We start from the raw sequence: 19,438 nt of genomic DNA on the forward strand, positions 1-19,438 counted from the left end.
TCTGGAATTTCATACTACAGATTTCATGTTGAGATATCTGAAGAGAAGAAGAATGAAGTTGCGTATTGGCACTGTGTATCAAGGTTCTGAAAAAGAGGAACAGGCAGAGGAGAGACTGAGCAGATGGAATACCAGGTCTCTCTGGTGTCTGAAGTTCAACTTTGAAAGTCCCTGTGTTACCTTCAACCTATTGTGGCCCAGGGCTAGCTGTAATGTTCATAAGAAGAGGTGCAGCAGAGTGCCTTCAGTAGAATGCATGCTGTAAATATAAACACTGATCTTAAAATAAGATTTCCTGGTCATGTGTTTACACATTTAAAAAGTACAACACTAGTCAAAGTACTGCAATGCTGAGGAAATGTTATATTTGACACAAAGTATGACAATGTGTCAAAGCTGCTGGTTTTGCAATCAATTTCAAATTATCATATGGTTAATGCTGATGAATTGTGACACTTAAACATTTACTACTTCTATTGACTTTAGTGAATTAATCACAGTTACATTGATGTACCCAGTCACAGGATGATGCCAGTAAGGATAATCCTTACTTGATTATTCTCTGTTAGTGGAACAGGTTTGTGTTTCTATCATGTACGACTCTCATAGAGGGAGTCTTTAACAATAGATTTTTAATTTTCCACCTTATTTTCATTACTTTTTCTTTAAAAATTGCTGTGTATAATTCCTTTTCCTCCTATTTCTGCCAATTTATCTTTTGTGCTATTAAAAATAAAGATAATTTTAAACAGAATCAGAATGACGTATTTTCCTCCCACTCTTCTTACCAAGTGATTTTTAAATTAGATTTCTCTGTTATACAAAAATCACAGGCAACTTAGACAAAAATCTCTGGAAAAAAAAATGTAAGTTTTAAACTCTTTTATTAGTTTAAAAAATATCAGGAATGAAAATTGGCTTATCCTACTCTTACCTATACTGCACATTATTTCTCAGATACCCCTTAAAAACTATGACATAGGTGTCTTTATTGAATTTAACATTAAACAACAGAATCATAAAAATCAGTCCATTTGCACAGAAATCCTAAAAGTTAATCAAGACTTATGTTCCAAAATGGAAATAAACATTCATATGATCAATAGTCTTAACAACTGAAAAACATATCCTTTACTATTCTGAATTGCTTTTTACCTGTAAGTTTCCTTTGACGGAGAAAGAAAATCCTAAATGCAATTCAGACTATATTTGCAACCAAATTTCAGTTAGAAAAGCCCAGTTCTCAAAAGTTGGTTGTGCTTATGAAGACTTACAGACGTCCCAAGAAGGACAAACTCCAGAGTTGCAGGATTCCTGAACGCTCTATGTTTTAGCCACAAACCACAAAGTTATGTTAGAGATCTGCTGGAGAAATCAGACTTAGCAAAATCCACAGAAAGAGATCGAGATGTGGAAGCCCATCATTATCATGGCTACATCCTTAATCATCCAGGCCAACAAGTCACGTTGAACTCTTTCCTACAAGGTGCTAAGATATTTAATCAAGCAGTCACAAACATCTCTCATTAAATTTTCTTGTCAAACTACTTAAAAATAATCAATCATCTCACTTACATTTTTCTACCAGCTGCATTTACAATCACCACATGCTACCCCAGATAGGTTGCTACATTTCTCCTTGTTCTCCACAGCTTGCCAAGGCCTTGCTTTTCAGCTGCTATTTATAACAGATGCTCAGCTGTAACTTCTCTCTTGACTCCTTAAGGAAGCTGCAAGTTCTTCCATAGTTAATGAAAATCAATCAGACTGTTACCTCTTTCATGCATATAGAAAGCAGTTCTTCAGCTTAAAAAAGATATAATGGGAAAAATGATCTGCCAGCTCTTAAAGCACATTTCCTAGAAAAATCAAATTCTCTGATTTAACCTCCTTCCCAAGTGTAAAAGTTGCTGCTTTAAAGCACCAATCCCTTACTAAAGAGTTTCTACTATAAAAATGGTGCCCAGTGAAAACAGTGTTCTTGCTCTTAATGTTCAACATAAGGCAGAAGCAGCCCTGTGGTAAACTGCTGAAGGTGACTACGGCATGTTTTGACATCAGTTCTCATTCTGACTTATTCCATAAGATGAACATAGGAAGTATTCACGTATTTTCTTATTCTTCCTTTGAGCTTTTGGACTTTAAGTATTCCTATTCCCGAGGTTTGTTTGCCCTCCAAGGAATAACTGTTTCAGAATCCCACAGTTCAATCTAAAACAGTAAACAAGGTTGGAGAAAGAGATTAAAAGAAAAATCCTGAAGTGCGCTAGCCATAAACACATGCGCTAGCCAACGTATTAACGGCCAAAGACTGCCTCATTCTGTGTGTCTGTCTCACCCAAATCAAGACAGTGCATTGACTAAGCATGCTAAACTCCTTAAAAACAAAAGATACAATTGGGTTAACTAAATAAAAGTTTTCCATATTTCCTCATGCTATTGATTTCTGTGGGATTTGCTGTACAGGCAGCATTACCTAAGAGGACTGAGCCTCTCTAGTTTTAACATCATTTTCTGCCCAGTGGTGTATTTTAAGGAAGGGGAGAGAGGCAAGGAGATATGTGATGAAAATCAAAATACTTTTCTTCTCCTTAAAAACATTGCCATTTGTTTCTTTTGATGTCTCAGTCTAAAGGAAGGAGAAAACCAAGTGTGTGCCTGCTGTTACACTGCCTTTGTTACCACCACAGTCGCTGCCGTAATTGCACTTTCAACGTCCACGTCTGCCTCCCCCACTGGCACTATTATGAGAATAATTATAGCGGCATTGACTCTACTACCCTTTTTTCCAGCCTTGTCTGTGGCATGCATTTAAAGTGTTTTATTCTACTTGCTTCCAGGTAAGACCAGGCACTTCCCTGTAGGGGAATAAGAGGCCCAAGCCACCTCTTGCTTTCTTCGTAGCATGGCCAGCCTGAGTGAGGAGCGAGGCAAGGCACAGGCATTACCTATGAGTCTATCTTCTTCACTACTTACGGACTGGGCAGGGCACAGCTGAGCCAACACATTCAATCACCAGTTACTGCTGATTGTGTTGGAGAAACTCCTCTGCAGAGCAAGGAGAAACTAAGGGATTAATCTCAGGTTCACCATTAAGCATGTGATGAATTGCTGGGCAAAGCACAATGCTACCACCTTTCACTTAGGTTATGCAACATCAAAGGTCTGCTTGGGCCCGTGTGGTGCAGAAAGATGAATTTCAGTAGTCAATGGTACAGGGGGAAATTATGTCACTGGAAACATATCCAGCTTCCTCTGGCTCCGCAGGACAGGTATGACTTTATCTGTGTGCCAGGCAGTGGTCGCCTTGGGTATATGTCCTAAGAAAATCTTGAAGTTGTATTTAACTCCGCAACAAGAGATCCCTAATCCTCTGTTAGGAACCTTCATCAAATGAACAGGTATAAGTATAACTCGCTCACATTTAGGATATGTAAATATAAGTTATATTTGCTCTTCCAAAGTTCACACCTCTTCGACTTCTACTTCTTCCAGTATGACTGAAAACACATACAAGAAAGAATAACCTGTCAAACAAGGTGAAATTTGTCTACCTTGCCTGATGTGAGTTAACAGTAAGGGACCCATGAAACAGAACAGCTTTGTTAATGGTATCCCATAAACAGGTGATCATAAATCTGTGCCATTTTACTGCCCAGAGGTACCAGTCAGTGAAATGTGAAAATTAATGAAATTGGCAGTTTGATGTGAAAATACATGAAAAAGCCTACTAATTTTTTAATGTTCTGACACTTGCTTAGAACAAAAAAAGTAATTTAGAGTGTTTTGAAGACTAAAGCTTTTTCACTTGATATTTGAAAGAGTAATATATAAATAATGTTAACACATTTCAGCATTTGTGTAGGTCAGTTTTCACCTCTGCCCACAAAGAACCAAAAAGAAAAAAAGACTATTTTTGTATGCAAAATCTTATCATTCTGAGATTGAGATGGTAATTTGACTCTTGATGTGCAGAGAGCACTGGTTTTTGTTTGCTTTTGTTTTGGTTTGGTTTTGCCAAAGCAGGTTAAGCACAGCAAAGAAAAGGCTTTTTTTTTTTTTTTTTTTTCAAGAAAATGAAAATGCAGAGCATTCCATGCAGTAGATATGCCTGTAAATTTTAATTTATATACAAGTTTTACGGAAGCCTCTTGCTAGCTCACTTTTTTTTTCCTCTGGAGAAGAAGGCAAAGAAGTAATTCATGTACGTAAGCAATGGAGAAGATGGAAAGCTCAGGAAATTACACTCGTCAATGCAAAAGCAAGGGAAGAGTTCTGGTTCCCGAGCTCAGATTAATTCAAGGGCCAGTGACTTCTTCCAACTGCCTTTTGATCGCATTTCTCCTTAAAGTGTCCAGGAAAAGTGGAACTGTGTAAAGCAGTCTCCCCAGATATAAACCAGATGGTGGAGATGGAATATGAGCAAGCTGCCATCATGAGGGCTGTAAATTTCCACAGTCCACTTGAAAGCTGGGGTAAACAAGGAAAGGCAACCTTTTGAGCATCTCCAGCAACTTTCATACACTGTACTTCAGGGTGTTGCTAAAAGCCAGTGTAGAGTTTATAAAACTTAACTGATAACACTTTAAATCCTGTGGATTAAAACTCTCAGTCCTTCTGACAGTGGCATCTCTTATCACAGGATTAGAGCATCAAAAATGCAAAAAAAGCTATTTGTGCTTTCAAAGTTGTTTTCCTTCATCAAAAAAACCCCCAGCATCATCCTTCATGATGCATCCAATGCTATGCCTCCACTTCTTTTTCCATGTTCACTGGTACTGCAATACTAACACATTACTTCCATTACTCCCACAGACATCCCAGGAATATTTAGGAAAACCTTTAGTTCACCTTTGTTCTCTTTTATGTCTCCCCAGAAGGCCCATTCCTGCTCATTTTAAAGAAATTATCTATGCTTCAATCATGGACCAGTTGACAATAATTCTCACATACATATAACGATTGAATAAAGCATGCTATAGATGAACAGCTGATATAAATGCTTTTTTTTTCTTGTGTATTACCATTTTTTCTTGTGTGTTACAACCTATATAGTCATCTGGTTTTTTGTCTCTCAAGCTACATGTTTCTAGACAGAGTTTGTACCTTTCTATGTCATTCCAAGCATGTCTTCCAAGAGAAAATATCTCAACAGCACACAAAAAGTCTGACCACTGCAAGAGCAGTACAACTGCGAAGGTCATCATACACAGTCATCATCTGCTAAGAAACAATAATCTTTGTATGTAATGTTACTTGGGAGACCTTTTATTCTATTTTTCATGAGAACAGGTAGTCGTAAAGGTATGCAAACAGTTCAGAAGCACATGACTATGTTTTCTGCTCTTTCACGCATTCTTTGCTCCAGTTCCTCGGGTCTTTTACTAACTTGCTGCAATAGGGACTGCATAGTTGTTTAGACTGAGGGATGCTTGAGTCATGGTGTATTCAGCCTTACCACGAGTTCATAGAATAATATTTGAAATACATGAACATTTATAGCAAAGTACATAAACTACAGTGGAAAATGACATCTTCTTCCAAACTTCTCTGTGTATTTTACTTCCTTTTCTATTTGCTTTTCTTTTTTTCCCAGACATTACAAGTGCCTGTTAAAAATTTGACATACCTAGTTGCTCTTAGCACTACCCAGAATTTTTAGAAAATCATCTCATTACTCATTGATTTCTGGGACATGAACACTCTCCTGATCAATGTCAAATAATAAAGGTTGCCATAGTTCTGTCTCAGCTGACATGAAAACAACTAATGATTTCATTAATAAGATGGATTAAAGGTAGTGATAATCAGTGACAGCTTATTCTGTAGTGGCATCTGTATTGATGCATCTCTGGTGCCTGAAACACGAGACAATTTTCTTTTATTAAATGGAGTTAAAAGAGATTGGCAATATCCTGTTTCCCTGGGTATGTTCCAGGGAGCTCCTAACACTGTAAGTAGCATGTCAAACCCAATACTGTTTTCGTAATCAAATGTTATTAACACTAAGTGTTTCAGTGGTAGAGTACAGCAAGATGTCTGAAGGGCTGTACTGTCTATTTTAGGTTCAATTTCATTTGCCATTTATAATAATAATATAAAACATAGCCAGAAGCTTTTCTGTATCTTGAACCTGATTACATCATTTGTATCTTCTAAGTATGAAATCATTCATTTTCACTTCTGAGTGAACCGCAACAGTGTTAGGTGTAGGGCTTTGGTGTGTGACTAAGAGACACACACACACTCAGACAGAGTGCAAAAATGAAATTAATCCCGGGAAATTAGTTCAAATGGTGCCTAGACATTTGGGATGTCTAAGGTCAAGGGTAGCAAGCGCACAGGCTAAGATCCCAGCTTTCAATGAGATACACACACAGATTACAATATTCATAAATTCTGACTCTAATCCCTTGCAGCACCAGATCTGACCTTCTGCTTCAGCTGTCATGGCTGTGAGTCAGTGGATTGCCTGGGCACAAGCTAGGAGCTCTGCTTTACAACACTGTAACATTAAACAGACTTCCTTTGGCTTCTCTTCATAAATAAATGCAAATTGGAGATGTAATATAGCTTGAAAAAAGAGTCAATTTAGTAATGGTAAGGACAGTTCCCTTATGTTAACTGAGTATCAGGCTAAAAAAAAGAGCAAGTCCTTTTGCAGTCAAATTTTAGATTAATTTTACCATTTGAAAGGCTTTGATGTCCACAAGAGCCCTTACAAATGCAAAAGAATTTATAGAAATCATACACTGAGAAACACAGTAATATAACCCAATCCCTAGCAAATTTACTAATTCAGGGTCACCTAATTAGTTATGGATGTAGACACACATTATTATAGTGATGTCCACTGAACCCATAACATCTTAAATTGTCATGTGTTCCTTGTTAGAACATTATTTGGCAAGAAAAGTTTGGTTTCTGCTGAAATAGTACTTGCTGTTTAATATTCAGTATATCAGAAATGATCCAATATATCTAGTGAATAAAGTCTGGCTAAAGTTACTGCAGACTTTGGTAGATATACACTTATGAATTGCTAGTAAAGGCCAGCTAAAAGCATTTAAAAATATATACATCTTTTAACATTTACCTTTTAACTTCTAGCAAATAACTCAAGACATGTCCATTTAGTTTTCATATGTCTTTGCTACTTATCACTGTAACAGAGCTATCCAGTAAAGGAGGGAAGGGTAGCGGAGAGGCTCTGGGTAACCTACAACAGCTGAGAATGTTTTCCAATTTCTGATCAGAGCTCACACCTTAGGAGGAGTCCCAGCTCTGCATCAGGACCACGTAGCCCAGTAAACGTGGTTTTTGCCATTACCAGGAGAAAGCACCAACTTTGCACTGACCTGTGCAGTGGTCAGTGACTGCTGCCTGACCTGTTTTAGCTTGAGTGATGGGAAACCGTATGTGGTAAAGGCCTGACAGCCCCAGGGAAGCTGTGTGCGACAAACAACAGCCCCTGGGGTAACAGGGCTGGGGGAGGCTGGGGGACATCTTTCAAACTTCAGCTGAGAAGCAATGTGAAAGAAGCAGACTGTGTTAAGAAAATGTATAAAATTAACCCCAGGCAGACCATACAGCCAGGAGGAAGAACCTCCACCCCCCATGACCTTCATACTCCCAGAGACAGCCCTGGGATGCTGATCAGTCTTTGTTTTGCTGAAAAAAATCTAGGTACAATTCAGATGTGGCTGGTTTCTCTCCAAAGAGATCAGAAGAGATGAGGGTGAGACATTCAGAGCATTGGAACTGCAGGATGCAGCACTGTGCACATCAAGAGCTAAGTCTAGAAACAGCCAGACTGACTGAAAGAAGGAATTCCCTTCCCGTAAAGCTTTACCTGCTCTAATTAGACAAATTGTTTGGAAAGCAATTCCCTGCTTATTAAATAGAAAGAGGTAGGCAGGTAAATCTGACTTTGTCTGCTATGCGACAGGGTGCGTACCTTGCCCAAGGTCACATGGAAAGGATGAGCTGAACTCACCTCTTTCAAGTCCTATATAACCACATATCATTTCTTGAACTTACCATTCATGACACCACTATTCATCTTTCACTGATGCTGTAACTGTTGCTCAGAGCTGCTAGCTATCATCTCGTGAAAATTTCCCACTTTGTTTCCTTCCTTTAGTTGAATACCGCTATGACAGTCAGTAAAACTCAGCTATGTACAGCTGTTAAACCCTTGTCACTGAATAGAATAGAGAATACTCAAATGAGCAGAAACCTGTAGTAATACAATCTTTAATTCTGAAACTCTGCTGAAAACTCTTTTCAGTTTCATCTTTTTTGTGAAAAAATCCCAAACAACATAATGTACATGGGTTAGTTTTCTTAATGTCTCTGCATATGCGCGGTACAGCAGATTTGACAGGCTGGACCTGTGTGATTTAATGGGCACTGTTCTCTCCTCGTTTAGCTAAAATAAAATAGCTTTGCTTAAGGGTTGTGCTGGAAGTCCCTGAGGTCATCCATACCCTGATTCTAGATTTGTCTAAGGGAAAGACATGTAGCTGCCAAAAAGCAGCTCAATTCTCCTTGGCCTGAGGCTGCGGTACTAAGACTAGCAGGGCTGAAATTCTTCTTCCTTCAGGCTGCGCGACTGCTAGGAAAGCTCCTCTCTAGCAGCTAGCCTGTGGCGCTGAGCTGAGGTAAGACATGTTGAGAAAGCTATACAAATCTTGCCTTTTTTAAAAACAGATGATTGTTTAGAGGAGACACTGAGGGTGTCATAAAGCAGTAGGATGCTCCTAGCAGGACAAACATATAACAGAAGGTCAGGTTTTTAGGCATTTAAAGATGAGCTTCAGTGCAATAGCTGTTTGCACCATCTTATACCTTTCCAACCTACAGCCTAAAAAGTTTTTGCTTTTACTCCCTATGCATGCACCATTTTGTGAATCTGAATGTATAGGCAGGAATCATGCTCATTTCAAAAAGTGACAGAAGACATGACTGGAAGGATACTGAGGAACAGAAGAAACCCAAAGTTTGCATTGCTCTAACTTTGTTACCTCTGTTCCTTGTTAATCACTATACAATATAGGAGGACGTGAGAGTAACCTCGTAATGGATGATGCCCCTGGTGTTATGCAGCTGTATCATATCGCTAGCTTACCTTTCTAAAAATGGTGTATTCAATACTAAGCCCTTGACTGATGCTCTTTGGTGTGAGAATAAGGTTTCTGAGTAGCAGTTTAAACATAAACATAACTCTAAGAGCCAGGTGGCCTCACCTCATCTTGTGAGGTCCGCACAGGTAATGGATCCTGTCCCAGAGGACAACTCATCATTAGCTTTTACAAGACAGGAGGGGCTACAAGGTCTTCCAAACAATTTGGGCTACGATTCATTATGATCAAAACACCATTTTCTTACCTTTCTGGAAATGGCAATGGCAATTTTTTAAATAACAGAGAACTTTTAAAGAAACATGGCTGAGCAACGCAAGCTTCTGCAGTGTTCTGCAAAGCTCAGAAACCAATTTCTCCTTCTTCTCAGGAGTGGATGTAAAAGCAGCTCTGCTTGAATTCACTGTGGCACTGGCGTGTTCTGGCTCCAGAGTCTGCCTCCACTAAGGTCAATATTTCCCCACTCAACAGACCTGCAATGAACTGTACACATTGAGAAATCATGGCATGCCAGCTGAAGTCAGGGGAGAGAGCTGAGCAAAGATTCCAAAGTTTGATGATCAGCATTAATTTATGGGGCATACAGTGAGTATGTGTCTGTATGCCACAAACTGTTTGCCTTTTATTTCTCTGGCTACTATGGCCACAGTCACAGGAGGCCCTAGCAACCACAAACCTAATTATAGGGGAAGAAGCTGAGGAGTTTCTATGATATCTCAGAGCCAATATGATTCTATGTATGAAACAAAAATTCAACATAAAATGTAAAGAATTGAGAATATTAATACTGAAATAAAATTTGTATGAAAAGTCCTTTCAGCTGGGTACACATCATGATGAGGGGATTCTGGATGTGGCCAGGGTTTTGTAGTCATACACACTCTTTTTCCAGTGAAGTAAAAATTGGTTGTAGCTACATAGGTACTTTTTGCAGCTACCCAAATAACAAGTTTCACATATTGTCTCTACCACATGTATAACCCTGCTCAGCATCAAGAATTAAAATAGAGAGTGAAGAGAATTAAATGAGAACATTGTGTCAAAAGGGGACTGCAGTAAAGTAAGTAATTTCCTTTGGAATTCACACCTACTTGAATGTGTAATTTTACACAGATGGAAATTTGTTTGAGCTTAATAAAGAACAGCTCCATAACAGTGATCTCATGAGGAACAAAAGAAAGCCAGTGTGGTTTACATGTACAGAAATTAAATCACTAAAATACTGAGCAATAAAAATTTGCATAAGCAGTGGGCTAGCACAGTTATTTTACCATTCCTTAGGCTTTTGCATGCTATTTCAAGTCTTCTAATCTTCCTCATTTAGACAGCCTCACATGGATAGGACATGTGAGCTTGTGGCATAAAGCATTAATGACACCAATGAGAACAGTTGTACAGAAGAGCAGAGGACTCGCCCTTAAGTTTTCTTGTCTTTGGCTCTGGTTCATGAAGTGACATCCCCGTATTCTTAAGTTCATCTGTATTCTGATCAGCATTTAAGAATGTATTTAGCTTTAAGCATATGCTTGAGTAATATTGAATTTGCAAAATGTAATTTGCATGGTCCTAAATAGAGATGATTTCCTGACTCTAGTCCCATCTTTAAAATAACAAACAGCTCACAGAGATCTGTCCATGCCTAAGTCACGCACTGTTCGTAGATCACCACAAAGCTCAAGTACACAGTATTGTAGAAATACAAGTTCATATTCTGTAGGCAGCAATTTATTTTGTCTTGTATGTTATCACCAGTACCTAAAACTGACTTAAGTTATCTAAGGCTTTGTAAAGCCAGCCTGCCATGGACAATCCCCCTCTGACGTGGTTCTCTTCCACCATCCTGATACAGTGCAGACTGTTAGGAAACTGAAAACCATAGATAAAACTGCTCAAAATATAGCTTGGCTATTTTATTCCAATGATTTCTCTGTACTGTTTCTTTAGAAAGCAATCAGGAAATTGTACCTTTTGGTGATGCTCTTTCATCCTAGGAGAGGGGCAGGAGATGAACCAGGAAAATAATTGCATTAAAAATTTGTAATTAAAACTATGAAATAACTTAGGGGCCATTTATGAAGAGGAAAAAAAAGTTCTGTTTTTCATTAAATAGTTCCTGGAAGCCCAAAATTCATTTTTTGGGCCTGCTTATGGGAAGTAGTGAATGAATTACTTGCTTTGCCTTGCTTGCATGCACGGCTTTTGCTTTACCTATTAAACTGTCTTTATCTCAACTCACAAATTTTCTCACTTTTACCTTTCTGATTCTCTCCCCCATCCCACCGTGGGGGAGTGAGCGAGCAGCTGGGTGGTGCTTAGTTGCCAGCTGGAGCTAAACCATGACATTGATGCACAAAAAATGTCTTTCCTTCAGACCTGACTCCCTCCACTTATTTATATATTTGGGTTAGATTCTTCAAAGTCATAAACTCATGTTCAGTTATGTTGCTATGTTACCAGTGTAATATATATGGTTACTAAGGCAACAGGTAATAGCACTACATGTACGTGTAACATGTTAATAATGTCAACACTGAGAACAGCATTGGAATATAAACTATTAATTTATCTCAAAAAATTCTAGTTTTTTACTGTTATTCACCTTATCAAATGATAGAAGTTTTATGATCAAGTGTTTTGGTAATCCCTTGACAATTAATTATTTAATTCTACAAATTTCTCATTGCAAACTGCCAGTGCCATTTTTTGGGCTACCTAGTTGCATGTTTCAGTAAGCTCTGCTCTCAGTACTAAAAAACCAAGTGATCAGTTCACAGTGCAAAGCATTCATGGAAAGTAAATTATGATAGAGCTCAGTTAGGAGCACTTTATGAGAATAACTATTTACTTACAATGTCCCCTGAGTTAATCCCTGTAATCCACATTTTGGAGAGAAGAAAAGGAATTGGTGAGAGCTGTTAATCTCACTATTACATCTTTTTGCAATTAAAGGATTCTGAACAAACCTCTGTGCTAAAAGAAAATTTTTTTAAAAGTGACGTTTGGTCATGATGCAAAATGGTCTCTTTCAAGTTTTTGATAGTAATAAGAATACGTTTCTCACATCTAAACTCCAGATTACGGTATACCGCCCTAGGTTATAACATTACACATGAGATTACCATCTAGGGTAAAGAATCAGCGGTATCATTCAGTTGAAGGTGTGGATGTCGAATATGATGTAGAACAGTAGTTTCATTATCCCGACTGACTTAACTGGCTTTACAAATGTAGCACCGTAATTTTAATTTACTGCACTTAGCCAACAATCCAGCCTTCAGACAACGAAAGCAGAGATAACATGAGTGGGAGTAAGCCCGAGAAACAGAAGCATCACCCCGCCACTAGATTTAATTTGATCCAACATCAAAGATGCTCATGATATTCTGATGGATGTTTGATTTCAGAGTATAGGAGACAGAGCCAATCAGTCTAATAATCAGTCTCCATTGTGCCTCATTCTGTACCCAGATTAAAAAAATCTATAGTAAAGATACAACATAGGTTATAATCCAGGATTTAGTTCTGCTTATTAGCCAGGAGATTCTGTTATGACATTAATTTAAAAAAACCCAAAACATTGAAAATATGAAGCTGATCAAGTTGTCTCTTGATACTGCAAAGATACTGACAAATAGTGCCATCCCTATGTATTTTGTTATTTTTTTTTCACTAATAAATACTGGCAGAACACACCTGAAATGCAGTAAGTTTAAAAATTTCCTGAATTTTACAAAAAAGTAATTAAATGGATTGAGAAATCAGTCTTGGAATATGCTTAAATTACTGATTCTCCTCACCATGTGAAATATGTTATTTTTAACTGATCTCTAAAGTTAACGTTGAAGATCGTCCAGTGAACACCAATGGACTGATTTCCCCGTAGAGCAACATGGGAAATACTTTGTCCTTTCAGAAATGGAAGGTGTTTAATTTAGCACTTTCTCCCTTCTAGGGATAAGCCTGTCTCATTTTCATCAGCATGTTGAGCCTTTGCCAGCACGCAGAAAAGAGACTGCTGTTTCAGTTTAATAGTGCTTGTTGCCAGCTCATATAGCTGAGAGGTAACTGAGAAGTAGGACTGTGTTCTGGACATGGAAGGGCTTCGCAAGAGGTTTAAAAACCATCCACTAAGCACATTTTTCCAGGTATAAAAACATATCATGTACAGTAACAATCAGCTCTTGTACAATTTTGGCTTTCATTCCTGGAAATAAACAGCTCAAAACAATAGCAAAGTTCTGAGCTTTGTACAAGTAGAAATATGGGAGTGACATAACATTGTGAACGTGTGGATCCGTATGTGCATTCTTATCTCCCGTGAAATAATGATTGCCCTGGTTTAGAAAGAAAGGTCAATTGCCAACTTTGTACAACTGCAAAATGACTGCCAGAGTCCCTGGGGAGATTCTGCAGATGCAGGACATGCAGGGCTGAGAGAACAGGGTGAAAACTCCCTCCATCTCAAGGCAAACCCACAAGGACAGGCTTGTGGAAGCCCATCCATTCAGCAGACTCTCACTAGAGGAAGTTTTAAGGTAATGACTGGGGAACTAACGGCAGATCTTCCAGAACTGCAGAATGAAATGGGAGGGGAGAAAGAATATGACAACAGTGTGGAAAATCAAATCTATAAATGTTCTAAATCAGACGTTTATTCATTTGCAGGAGGGGCATACCTCCCATTCCCTCAGTGGAAGCGTATTTATTACATCAGGTCTCTTTGGTCATTTTTTTGAAAAGAGGAAAGGTATCTGACTTGGCCACAATTGTCTCCAAGAAATGACTCTAACTTGTCTCTGCAGATTTGGGTTATTTACACATTTCATTACATACTGCCAATAAAGAGTATACTCCCAGAACAGAATTATGGCAGAAATGTGCTTGGGAAACCAGCAAATTCAAGCGAGAACTACGAATCCCCAGGATATCTGTGAATGAGGAACTGTGTATCCAATTCTTAATTATACTGAAAGATGTGCAAAAACTCATCTCACCTGTATCTATAAAGTTCAGGATTGCCTACACAAAATTTGCTCAGGCTCCAAAACATTCCTTTTAACAGAAGTATGAAACAAATCAGCATCCATAAATTGGTTCTTGATCCACCTGCTCCAGGAACACAGTTTGAGACAGCTGCACATTCTGCTCATGGATGATCCATGCCCTCTTATTTTGGAGACTTGTTTTCACACACCTGAGAAACATGCAGATGTCTAAAGGAGGGCAAAAATAGCAGATCAACAGAAAAAGGCTGCTGTCAGCTCTGACAGAAATTACTTCAAATTTTGAAGATCTCACGCTCTGTGTCTGGCAGAAGCCTAAGTAAGTGAGGAGTGTTTCACTCATTACCACTACCTTCATTAGGTACTTTAAATGCCACAGGTGGACTCGGTGCTTTCCAGTGAATATACAAAAAATCAGTAAAAGTCTCCACAGAAACAAGCGAGCACTGGAGTGTGTAATTCTACCCTCTAGATCAATTTGTGGATGTATATATAAACAGATGGAAAGGAAGCTATTTACAATGATGTAGCAAAGTGATTATTATAATCAACATAACTAGCTGATGTGACATTCACAAGAAGAATATCTTAGAGAGTTTGTTTACTAATTTAAATAAATTCAGTGTTGCTTTAAATCAACCAGGTGGCAATCTTTAAGCTGTGCTTCAGACATGGCATCATAGAGCTCACATCAAAAACAAGGACATGTTTCAGGTCCAATTTCTTGCCTTTGGATCCCGTTTCAGTTCAGCAAGCAGAGAATGATTTCAGAATGAATTAGCAGTGCCTGCACTCATTCTTTAGTTAAAATAGGAAATTACCAAGAGGACAGAGTTTTAAAAGCTTTATGCAGGTTGACAGTCACCACTGAATTTCTGAAACAAATTTCTACAATTTCCATTTAGTTTTGTTGATGTGCTGCTTCAATGCCTTCTGGCTCTTATAAACCTGTCTTCTACAAAGGTAGAATATCATTGATTCTATCTACAGCAGTTTAACTACAGTTAGTGAGCCCCAAAATGCTTTATCTTATGACAAAAGAGTATCATGAGCTATTGATCAGTGAGTGAACACATATATGACTATAATTAAGTTACAAATTCAACTAAGTTATGGGATGAACTAAGTGGAAATGAACTTGTGTCCTATAACTTCCACAGTTTAATTCATTTAAAAGTAAGTGAACAAAGAGATGTAGAACCATTAGGTCCAGTTTTGCATTAGCATAGGTGCAACATGTTTTAAACTTCCTTTGCCCTCAGGCAGTTTCAGGAACTCCTCCTAAAATGATAGATGTGCTTCCAGCTCTTCCAAGGTGGGAGTTGTCTATTCTCCACCCCAAAGCATATCACTTGAAAATATTTTCATTTCAAATTACCTAGATGCTGTGTCATTGGTTTTTTCCAAAAGTCATCACAATTGCTATGATGGTCTTCATGATACAGAGCACACCAGCAGGAGCAATTAAATACTGGTAAAGTAGCTCAGCCCCTAAGTCACACTGATACTAGTACCTCCGTACTAGTACCTCCATGCTAGTATATTAAACAGCATCAAGACATTGAGCCACAATTATCCATATTATTTAATCATTAGCATACTCTTTGGCATAATTTTAACCCATGACAGTGCTCACAGACAATGCTTGGACACAGTTCAAGGAACAGCACATCCAGTTGTTGTGCCCAAGAGGCAATTTGGACTTGGCTATCCTGTTTTGAAGCAGAGAGGGGAAAGAGTGCTACTCACCCTCAGGGCTAAGGAACACTTTCTCAGCAGTATTAGTTACAAAAATAAACATAGCTAGAGCTAAAAAGCCAATATTCCCTACAGCACAAGTCCCATGGGACTGGGATTGTCTCTCAGGAGACAATCAAGACAGCAGGTGAACTGCACAACTTGCAACATACTGTAGAAGCCTCCATTTCATTCAAAAACATGAGACACAAAAACAAATCCCTATCACATAATGACTGGACAGCCAACTCGGGGGGCCCTTAGCACCCTGGAACAGCAGCCAGGGGATCCTGCTGCCCTGGGAAAGGGGAAAGGACCAATGTAGGCACGGATGGCCACCTAGCCTTGGGCAGGAACCTTGATCCCCCTCAAACCAGCGAGCAGCCTCCTCTCAGGAAAATGAGCAAATGCCTACAGATTATTTGAGTAAAGGAGGTTTTTCTCTCCCATTAAGGCCATTGTACCACACCAAAAAGAACCCAAAAAGGTTATTTGGAAAATAAAACATGAATCTGATCCAGCATTCTAGTTTTTAAGGCGCTTAGCCAGGAGAAGGCAATCCTAAACTTCAGGCTTTGCTGCCTGGACAGCTGATCAGTTACATTCAAGCTCTTGACTGATGCAAAACACCAAAGCAGCCCCTGTCGCAGGCACAGGTTTCTGTCACATGCCCCCCAGGGTTCCCACTTCTTCTCCCATCTGAGTGACTCACAAGGGTACAGTCGCACACAGGTTCCTTTCTTCTCTCCAGCTCTTTGAACCTGAACATTCAAATACCATTTCAGGAAAGCGAGACAGTAGATGTCAGTTCTCTCAAGCGAAGGAGGAATTAGGGATGAGGCTCGTGTCTCTGAGAGCACCATCCCACCAGCCTGCCTCGGCACCACTTACAACGGAAAGACCACAAAGCCAACCCTCACAAGAACGTTCTGGTTTGCACACGCAGCCTTCCCTTCCCTACCCCAACAGCCTAAGCTCCCATAAGAGAGGCACAACTGAGTGAAACACCTGATTTTTTTCATTTTTTAGCTCTCAGTGGCATCTGGCTCTGCCTCGGGTTGCCCTGAATCCACTCAGAGAAGCCCGGAGCTGCCTGCTGTGCTGGCACAGCAGCTCGCCTGCCTCCCGGGGCTGCCTGCTACTGGAAGACAGCACCTGAGCGGCACCAGCAGCAAAATCCAGACTCACTTCAAAGCCGTCTCTTTCCTGCCAGTCTTCACTCTCCTGCTCTACAGGGATTTGCAGTCTGTTCACCTGATCAAGGCATTGCACAGTTTTTGCTTTCCTTTGGGAACAGTGCAGCCCTCTTGCCTTGCACTCCCCTCAGTGCATCTCTGCTTTTCATCCCCCCCTTGGGCAATCTCCCAAAGTTGTAGGAAATCACATTATTCCCATGAGGGAGTGGGGCAGGATGGGACAGCAGCTGCCCTGGGGCACAGAGATGGTGGGTGAGGCTCCTTGAGGGGTGAAATGTGGGTAAAGCCCCTTGGTGCCATCAGGACTGTGCCTTCAAACCCCTATAACTGCTGCCTGAGTGTCCCTCCTCCATTCCATGGTCTTACATAGGAACAGCATTAGCAGTAAGTGGTACCTGACCTTGCTGGCAGTGCAAACCGGGGAGGGAGCAGCTGAAACACCTCCACGTTTTCACCTCTTGAATGGTCTGAGGTAGAGACAAAAGCTCCCTGGAGGAGGAAAAAAATACTTCAGTGCAAAACCATGTTTTCAAGGTCAGTCATGAAGTTTCAGAATACTGTTTTATGAAAACAAAGTGAAAAAGAAAGATGTAGCAATATGCACAATTCACTCTGTGTCGACAAGGACAAAACTGTTATTGAAATCTATCACAAGGGGGTTAATAAGCTCTACCAAACACTAAGCACTTTTGTGTTGAATGCACCATTTGAAACTTTCAGGGTGAAATAGCATCCTGGAAGATGTGCCTGAAAAATTCCCCAAAGCAAGGAGTAAACAAAATACTCTCTGATCAGTTACTTGTCCCATGGCTTGAAGAGCTGCAACCACCTTGTCTCCTTAAGGGTTACCCAAGCATCAGCCAAGCACCACACAAGTCTGGGTGCTAGTCATTGGGGTCGTATGGACTACTTGGGCCCAACCTTATTTTGGATCCACAGTATAGGAAAAAATTGTAATAAGCCACTTCCAGTGTGCTATAGATAAGCGTCGATCAGTCTGCCTGCGGGTAACCAGCACAAATGGCGTATTGTGCTGGTTACCCGCACAATTACCCCATTAATAAAATTTTATTGTATTAAAATACTAGCATTTTAATAAAAAACTGGATGAATTATGCGTGTATATATTGTGATGCACAAAGTGTTGATTTGGTTATTTTTTTCTTAGAGAGTTTTTAAGTATCCTAGCTATAATGCTTAAGAGTACAGGATTTTTTTTCTCAGTGATTTTTTTTATTGTTCAAAATATAAGAATAATCAGAGCTTAAACAAGCATTCAGAGATGTTACAGAACTTTTCCCACCTCCTGAGCCAGAATTATGTAATTTTATTTTCAAGATACTCCGATCAGATTTCTGAGTTCAGTTCATATGAAACAAGAACAGCAAACCAAATACCATGACTATCTGCTTTGCTGTAAGGGGTTTTAAGGTTGCATTAGAGGTTGTAAGAGACACAATGAAGAAGAGAATGAAAATGTCTGTGTTTTAAAATAAACCAAGAATGGTCACAGGGCAATAAATGGCACAATAAGCAATATGTCAAAAGGGAGACAGAAAAAGAAATGCCAACAGAAGCACACTTGCACTAAATGTCCCCTTAGCACAGAGAGGAAAAGCAAAGGCTGAACTTGACAAGGCTGAAAATAAATTTGACAGCCTTAGACAAGAAATGTAAGATGACCTCGGCTACACTGATTTGAGTAAGCAGTTGTAGACAGATGGCCAAAAGAAAAAAATCTGTGTACTTTCAAGTATAAAATATTCCTGGGACTGTAGAGACAGTGTTGCTGATTATGAATGAGGTCTGAAGAGTCAAACTAGATGTTGCAAAGTAAAAAATGCCAAATGTTATCTTCAGAAAACCATCTAAAATGTCTTACTGTAGTCTAAACACAAAAATATCTGTCATTGAGTAGAAGATATCCAACTGTAATAACTGAAATTCAGAGGAAACAAAAAGTAATAGAGCCACTGTAATTAAAATCCTTGGTCACCCGTGGTACAGTAGTAAAGAGAACATATTTGAATGACAGTGGAAATTTTATCATATATTATATCTCTTTTTGCAATTGAATTAATGCAGAAAAATCACACAGTAGCATTGGAAGTCATTAGATATTCATTTTTAATAAATAATATTGATTCTGAATAAAGCAGACTAATTGCTAGCAATTTACAGTGGAGGGGAGGGGTGTGACTCCTGGAGCTCTGTTCTAGGTGTCCTCAGCTATGAGGTACGTGAACTGTTTTGTCTAACCTCCCCATAAAATCTCCTTATGCCCAGCCTTGCAATCATTTCACTGGGCAGTTTTCTTAAGCAGCACTATAAGCCGTGTTTTCTTTTGAAACTGCAGGTG

General features: G+C 39.3%; 1 protein-coding gene across 1 annotated transcript in view; it reads right to left on the reverse strand.

Moving 5' to 3' along the window:
* Positions 1–244: 244 nt before the first annotated feature.
* The window catches only part of LOC140651897 (coagulation factor XI-like), a 63,974-nt gene continuing 44,780 nt past the window's right edge, over positions 245–19,438 (reverse strand). The window contains exons 14-16 of the mRNA XM_072861991.1: positions 17,480–17,568; positions 11,109–11,130; positions 245–259 (exon numbers count right to left, since the gene is read on the reverse strand). Coding sequence (XP_072718092.1) covers positions 245–259; positions 11,109–11,130; positions 17,480–17,568 — 126 coding nt within the window. The remainder of the gene's footprint in view (positions 260–11,108; positions 11,131–17,479; positions 17,569–19,438) is intronic.

This window comes from Ciconia boyciana, chromosome 5 (genome assembly GCF_034638445.1).
Source record: "Ciconia boyciana chromosome 5, ASM3463844v1, whole genome shotgun sequence".
Lineage (NCBI taxonomy): Eukaryota > Metazoa > Chordata > Aves > Ciconiiformes > Ciconiidae > Ciconia > Ciconia boyciana.